This window comes from Pundamilia nyererei, unplaced genomic scaffold (assembly GCF_000239375.1).
Source record: "Pundamilia nyererei isolate P.nyererei 1_Seehausen unplaced genomic scaffold, PunNye1.0 scaffold00600, whole genome shotgun sequence".
NCBI lineage: Eukaryota > Metazoa > Chordata > Actinopteri > Cichliformes > Cichlidae > Pundamilia > Pundamilia nyererei.
The window spans coordinates 123,885-131,559 of record NW_005188001.1 but is presented as its reverse complement, the minus strand read 5'-3'; the positions used below and the strand labels follow the sequence as shown (position 1 = coordinate 131,559).

Below are 7,675 nucleotides of genomic sequence, written 5' to 3'. Positions count from 1 at the left end.
GGCTGTGGCTACAATGTAGCTGCCATCACCAGTGTGTGAATGTGTGGATGACTGGATGTGTAAAGTGCTTTGGGGTCCTTAGGGACTAGTAAAGTGCTATATAAATACAGGCCATTTACAATTTTATTGATCCACAGCATAAACCACTGTGATGGGCTTCAGTTCTGTAAAGCTCAAAGATTGTAACATCAAGTTAAACTGAAGGTCTAATTTACACATGGCAACAAAAACTTCAGCCAGTGGGAACTTCAAATGTGGGATGAACTGGAGACCAGAGTCCACGTCAGAAAACCATCAAATGAGATAAAGCTGAGAGACTGGGATCGCTCAGCAGACGTGTGTGAGGCTGTTATTCAGCAAAAAGGATTTCAGTTCCTATGTGCAAACCATGTCCTCGTTCTGTTTAACAGCACAAAAACATTTTTATACCAAAAATTCAATCTTCAGCCGTGTTTCACTACAAGTATCTGCAGCCGTCTGCTGTGTGTAAAAGTATTAAAGTTATGTAACACTTTGTCTACGTCCAGACTAGCCCCAGATAAATTTGAAAACGGCGTTTTCGTCTGAAAACGCGTCCACACTATCGTTTTCATAAAGGTGTGCGTCCAGTCCTGCGCATGTGTGAAGCGCAAGAAGATTCAGCCCGCCTCATTTCTGTCTGCCGTTCATTTACTTTCAGGCTCTTTGAAACGTGGTGGCAAAATGTCGAGGAAAAGCACAGAGTTTGTTAAATGGACTGACAATGAGGTGGAGTTGTAGCTGTGAGTAACACAAAAGTATAAAGTTGCAAAAGCAACAAAAGAATTTGAAGAAAAGCTCTCTGGAGCACGCACAGACTGATTAATCTTTAATAGGGCTGTCAAACAAAACAGCTGCTGTGTAATGCCCTCCGCTATCTTAGTTTAATTGGTCACATGACTGCATCACATGACTAACATGTGTCATCGTTTTCAAAAAGGCTCCGGGTTCGCTGTTCACACTGCGACACGAAAACGGCGTTTTCAAATTTGGAGAGCGTTTTCAAAACGCTGCGTTTTCCTTGAGCAAAAACGGCGTCTCAGTGTGGACGGGAGGCCAAAACGGAGGGAAAAAGATGCGTTTTCAAATGGAAACACATTAGTGCGAACATGGCCTTTGATTCTTTACGATTCCACATTTTCAGGCTCAGAGCATCTTTCTGTCGCTATGTTTAAAAAGAGCAAACAAAGACTGATGTGCTCTGGTGAAGTGACAGTCGCGTTTGTGGCAAAGATTAACAAAAAAGGAAAAAAGAAGAAGCTGCGGGTGGGGAGCAGTGCTATGCTACAACACCACATACTGTGAATATTACAGGTGGACTGGGGGATCACTGGGGGCCACTATCAGGTTTTAAATGTGAAATGAGGAGCCTGGGACTGAACTCAGCACCGAGACCAGCAGGAAATAAACCTAAGAATAATGATGATGATGATGAATGTACACAGTCCAGGTTGGAAGCAGAGACGTTCTGTGGCTCACTGTGAGGAGGAGGGCTGGGATTACATCTTTCTTACTCCTTACTGACATGTAAACTCGTGTAATTTATTTAAAATGATACATCGTGGGACACATTCAATGGCAGGTTCTGCTGGCACCACTGTGGATGATGGTGCAGCTACCACTGCTGTACTTAGTTTGACTTTTTCTCTCTCGGCTCCACATCTCTCTACACTAAACTCTGCTCTGCACGGCGCACAGGGAGGAGATGTGATAGGGCAGTAATGAAAATGAACAAAGGGCTTGTTGCTCAGCGGCCCTTCGATCGACCCACTTGCCTCCCGGGCCAGTCCAGCCCTGGCTCCTCCTGTTAAGCTCCCACTGAAGCAAACCAAGCATATGCTTCTAGTCCACTATCAAAGAAGTGCCGTCTAAAGGTGTCATACTGCTTACCTCGGCTGTGGTGCGACTGACAGCACTTAGCAGTGCTACAGACTCTCGCTCTGACTCGGTCAGTGTCCCAACCTGCAGAGACACCAACAAGGAAACACAGCAGATCCTGAATGGAAGCTTTAAAGAGAATTCAGGAGAAATGTCGATCTGCACGATAACCACAAACTGCAGCAGGATGGAGGTGTGTGCATAAACCCGTGAACAATACACACAATTAATGTGATTAAATGTCATTAGGCCTGCTTTCCACACATGTTATGGATATAACTGCAGTAGCTGCACCGTGTTTGGAGGCAGCTAACTGTGATTAAACCAATGAAAAGAAAACACCACACCTAGGACACGTCAAAGCGCTCTCTGCAGTCTCTGTGTGTGTTCAACTTTGATGCTTTCTTGGGCCAAGCGCAGGTACTCTGGGACAGGAAGACCAGTTTAAACTTTGAATTAGCACTTCAAGTGCTCTCACGCCTTCCTCACTCCATCGCCAAGTTCACCACAACGTATCTTTGCACATTTTCCCTTTGATTAGATGGTTAATCAAATCTGACCTCCCACAGCAGTAGTACTTGTATCAGTGAGCTATGTTAAACAGTCATAAGGTGTCGATCGACCCACCTCCATATCAGTGGTCTGTTCAAAGTGTTGCAGCAGCTCCATGACGCCGCTGAGGTTGTTTCTGATCGAGTCTACAGACTCCTTCTGTGCACTCGTGAGCTCCTTCACCTGCGAGCACAGGGCTGAGTGTTTGGACTTTATAGACTTCAGGTTCTCCAGCACCACTGCCAGGTTGTTCTACAAGCACATGGTCAATCATCAGCCCACAGACTACATGCTCAGGTGTGTACCTGATTTTCTCTTATTGCCTTTCTGCAAACATGAAATGTTCTACCTCATGCATCACTCGTATCACTGAGTGACAAAGTGTTTTTCCCACTGGAACCGCTGCATCCAGGTGAACTGAATGATAGTTCTGGGATTTCCGTCCCTCTGCTATGTCTTATTACATGTACTGGTTGGTACGGTTATAACTATTAGCATCTTTATGGGTATAGGCCGGTTGATCTTACTTTCACTTTAGTTGGAGTTTGTTCTTCTGTGTATCCTGATGACATCATGTTTTTTTTTAACAAAAGACAAATAATACACAACTTCCAAGCACAAAGGCCGCAGTGTTAGCAGCCAGTAATTCACTAAGAGCTCTTTGATTTTCTCTAGATCTGCCTGCAGATGCTGGGAGAAATGTCATCTGTTAGTCACCTCAGCTGGACATCCATTTTCTGCACTGCTGTTGATGAAGTCCAGCTTCAACCGCTTCTCAATGTAATCCAGGTCTGCCTCTGCCTTCAGAAACTGCAAAGACAAAGTGCATCACATTGTGGCACTGAACTTCCTGCACCATGTTCAGATTCTTTGCTGTTTGACTCCACATGCCTGGTGGAATCACACTTACAGCTCATTGCTTTATGTGAACCTCATCATGTTACACTATATGAAGTGCAGCGCCCATGTTCCTGTTCCAGGACAGAGTGTGTACTAGGCAGCAGGACTTTGGCATATCCAGGTAGCTTCAGGATTAAACCGGGGTCTTCTGTACCACTGGGTGGAAATCATCAAGAAACGTTCCAGATCAGATATCAACAGGTATGAACTCACCACCTACTGACCAATGCATTCTCAGGACAGAGACACAAGGCTGCAAAGGTCTGGACATGTGCAGAGGAGGGACAGCGGATAAAGATGGTCTATGGTCCAGCAGTCCCCAGACAACATCAGCCATCAGATCTCCTCACTGTAGGGGGCCAGTGGTTTAAGTTTCTGATTTGATGAGTGATTGAGTGGTTCAGAGAGCAACGTCACTGCTGCTACATCGGAGCGAACTTAAGAAGGAAGTCGTCTGATTCGTTGTTTAGAGAGCACAAATGTGTAGATTACTCCAGCTTGAGCAGAAGTAAGGATCGATGTGTGCGCGCACACACACACATTATTATTTTAAATATTGTTCTTGTATTACAAGGTAATATTTGTATTTAGACTTATTTTCAATGGCTGTATTTACATTTGGATTACAGATAAGTAATTATCTGATATTGACTTTATTCCAGCTGTGAGGTAAATAAAGTGCATCTTTAATGCATTTATTGAAGGTGTGTAAACACAGAGGTGGTCCTTGCAGTTTTCAGATGCTTTGACAATACTATTGCACTACTAGTTGTCTGATACAGTAGTGCAATGAAGTCAGAGCATCTGCCAACAGCTCGAGGTTCACACACGGTAAACTTTGCACTAGTCCCAGGATTGCACAACCTGTACAGATGGTCAGCAGCACAGACAGACAGAGCTCAGCTACAGGCTGCACATCCTCCCATTTCCCTTCTGCAATAAGAGTTACGGGGAAGTAAGCACGCTTGTCTTTGGCACCGTGAGACTTGATGCACTGAGCCATGTGCAGGAGACAGCTGGTGTTTGAGACGGTCTCGAAAAACAAACAATCTGTGAATAAAAGTCCTAAAACAACAGAGCGATGCTACACTTGGTCCCGATGCGGACTGCTTGCTCCGAGTTGCTCTGTGACGTTCGAGTGGCGGCGATGTTGAAACTAGCCGAGCTCCTTCGCGGTCCTGCGGTATTTGATGGGCCTGACTTTGGATTATTTCTTAGCAGAGAACCGTGAGTCGCCTGCTGTGAGCGGCACACCGTGTGCAAAGCTACGATCAATAGCGGTTCAACAGCCAAAAGATACAGTCGGGAAAAGGAGTTTGACGCTGTGCTTACCATCGCCTCAAGCTTTTCAACTGTTGTCTCCATGTTGAACAGTTTTCAGCCTGAACGTGGGCGCTGTGATTGGCCAGCTGTCAGGAAGGAAGAAAGCTGATTGGACGTGTGTCAGAGCCGAGAGCTGTGCGCCATATTACTCCCAGTCTGTTTCTGTGTTTGGCGCCCCCCTCTGGCTTGGAGTGAGATGAGTCCTGCTGAAACATTTTAGGATCTTCCTGATAGTGATGGGATTCCGGCTCTTTTTAGAGAACCGGCTCTTTCAGCTCGACTCAATAAAAGGACCCGATACTTTCGGCACCTAACCGACTCTTTAGGTTGTTTTGTTTCTTTAGTTAATTTATTATTAACAACAATATAAAATTATGCACAAAAGGAATTACTAATGTAAAAAAAAAGTGGCTTTATTTATATATGTTTATATATAAATATATACGGTGGCCCCTAGAGACAAAGCACGTACAAACTCCAAAAAGCATGTACAAACTCCAAAACACAGAGCTACCTAGATCACTTAAATTACACATTGAAAGCATATGTGTATTGTTTGTATATTTATACACCAGCACTCATATATATTCAAACAATTAAAAAAAAAAAAAGGTCATTTACCTGTTACTACCACACACCAAATCCGGTCGTTGGTACTTGCTGGCTTGTGTAGCCACTAGGTAACAAAAGCTCAACACTGCGCCCTAGCATCCTGGAGAACTTCTGTTGTCTTTTGTATGTGTTTTGGAGTTTTTACGTGTTTTGGAGTTTGTACGTGCGTCTAAGTTTTTACGTGTCTTGGAGTTTGCACGTGCTTCGGGGTTTGTACGTGTTTTGGAGTTTGCACGTGCTTCAGGGTTTGTACGTGCTTCAGAGTTCGGACATGTTTTGGAGTTTGTATGTGCTTTGTTAGTGGCCACCGTAAATATACTTTTATTTATTCACTCCACATAAAATGTAATAAATAAATCATATAATACAAAAACCAACTATTCACATTTCAGCTTTTATCTATTTAAATTTTCAGTTTTTTCCTTTTAAACAAATTTAAAATGAAACAACACAAAACACTGCAAACCACAACACAATTAAATATAAATTAAAATATGAAAACAAAAAGAACATGCATATTCTCTGTCATATGGGCCTGCATGAATAAACTTTCTGTATCCGTTATCATCCGCAACTGAAAATAGTTGTGGATGATTACTATACCTTTCTAATGTGACGTTGTTGTCCCTGGCTCTCTTTCTCTGTCTCTCCCTCCCGCTCTGTTCCTGTGCTACTGAGAGTGTAACTACTGCCCCTCCCACCTCTTCCCAGCGCAAGCACAAGGCTGAGTGCGGAGTGAAGCGGAAAAAAGTGCGAGAGAGAGAGAGTGAGAGAAAGAAAAAAGAAAACCCACGGCTCGCGATAAGGAGCCGGCTCGCGTCGTTCACGTCAAAGAACAGTAAATTTACGCTACGGTAGGATGTTTTGACAAGGACGTTTTGTCAGAACACCGGCTCTAAGAGCCATTTCGTTCGCGACCGACACATCACTACTTCCTGAGAGTTACAGACACATCGAACCGACCTCCTCTCTCATTTCTCTTTCTCGCATTATATTAAATAAATAACCTGGTGCGTTATGTTCTTCTTTCCATAATCTTCACATTTTCAGGTATTATGCCTTCCAGTCACGTAGATAGCAAACATTTTTTTTTCCCTTTTAACTTTTTATTTTCACAAATAATACATAATTACATAACATAATACAGTGTACAATTCAAAACCAAAAAATAAACAAACAGACAAACAAACATAAAACAAACAACAAACTGATAACTAAAACACAAAAAAAACCAAAAAAAAAACAGCTCAGTTCTATTACAGTTTAAACACTCAAGAGAATCCTTGTAACATAATATTAGAAACATCAGGTTCCACATAGTTCAAGTATGGTTCCCACACCTTAAAGAATTGATCTGTTTTTGAATGCAGTATACATGTAAGATATTCCAGTGGCACTAAATCCAACACTACTCTTTGCCAACCTTTAATAGTTGGTACTTTTTCATAAATCCATTGGAGTAGTATATTCTTCCTTGCCGCATAGCTGTGAACGCAGTACAATCTCCTATTATTCTTGGATATTAATCGCCGGCTGGGGAGGCCCAGTATGAGAGACAGAGGGTCCATCTCCAATTCACAACCGAAAATCTTCTCCATTTCAAATAGCACATTAGACCAATATTCTTGCAATTTCAAACATGACCAGAAGCTGTGAGTTAGGGTACCATTTACTGTCTTACATTTGAGGCACATGGGTGAAAGGGTAGGATTATATTGATGTCTGCGAAACATAGATATGTGCATTCTGTGTATAATTTTTAACTGTATTGCTTTGGTACGATTACAAACTGATATTGATTTGGCGTAACTCCAGACATCTTCCCACTCCTCATCATCAATTACTATACCTAATTCCTTTTCCCATTTGCCTTTAAGCCTCTGTGACGTCCCTGAGAGTACAGAATATAAAGCCTTATAAAATATCTTCACAGGTACCTCTTTGTCTGTTAAAAATAATAATTTTTCGACAGGAGAGCCTTCATGACTCTCACTAAAGTTAGTACTATGCAAAATATAATGCCTTATCTGTAAGTAATGGAAAAAGTCATGCTTGGGGAGAGAATATTTCTCAACCATTTGGTCAAATGGCATAACTACATTATCGGAGAATAAGTCCCTCAGTCTCTGAATTCCTTTGTTCTTCCATTCCTTAAAACCTATATCAAACATCCCCGGTTGAAAGTCAAGATTATTCACAATAGGAGTAAACATAGATGTTAGCTTCAACCTTCCCTCAATTCGACATACTGACCGCCAGGCCTTAAGTGTATTAAGTGTGACTGGATTATCACAGCTCAATCTAATATCTTTAAAGTTCTTAAAAAACAATAGGTCCCTTAATGGATACTTTGAAAGAGAGGTTTCAATCCCCAACCAGATAGAGTGTGAAT

At 42.3% G+C, this 7,675-nt stretch overlaps 1 protein-coding gene across 1 annotated transcript in view; it reads right to left on the bottom strand.

The window, feature by feature from the left end:
- ska2 (spindle and kinetochore associated complex subunit 2) overlaps nt 1-4,819 on the bottom strand; it is a 7,955-nt gene extending 3,136 nt beyond the window's left edge. Inside the window, exons 1-4 of the mRNA XM_005754596.1 lie at nt 4,681-4,819; nt 3,166-3,258; nt 2,524-2,700; nt 1,909-1,980 (exon numbers count right to left, since the gene is read on the bottom strand). Coding sequence (XP_005754653.1) covers nt 1,909-1,980; nt 2,524-2,700; nt 3,166-3,258; nt 4,681-4,713 — 375 coding nt within the window. The 5' untranslated portion in view covers nt 4,714-4,819. The remainder of the gene's footprint in view (nt 1-1,908; nt 1,981-2,523; nt 2,701-3,165; nt 3,259-4,680) is intronic.
- Between the last annotated feature and the right edge of the window lie 2,856 nt (nt 4,820-7,675).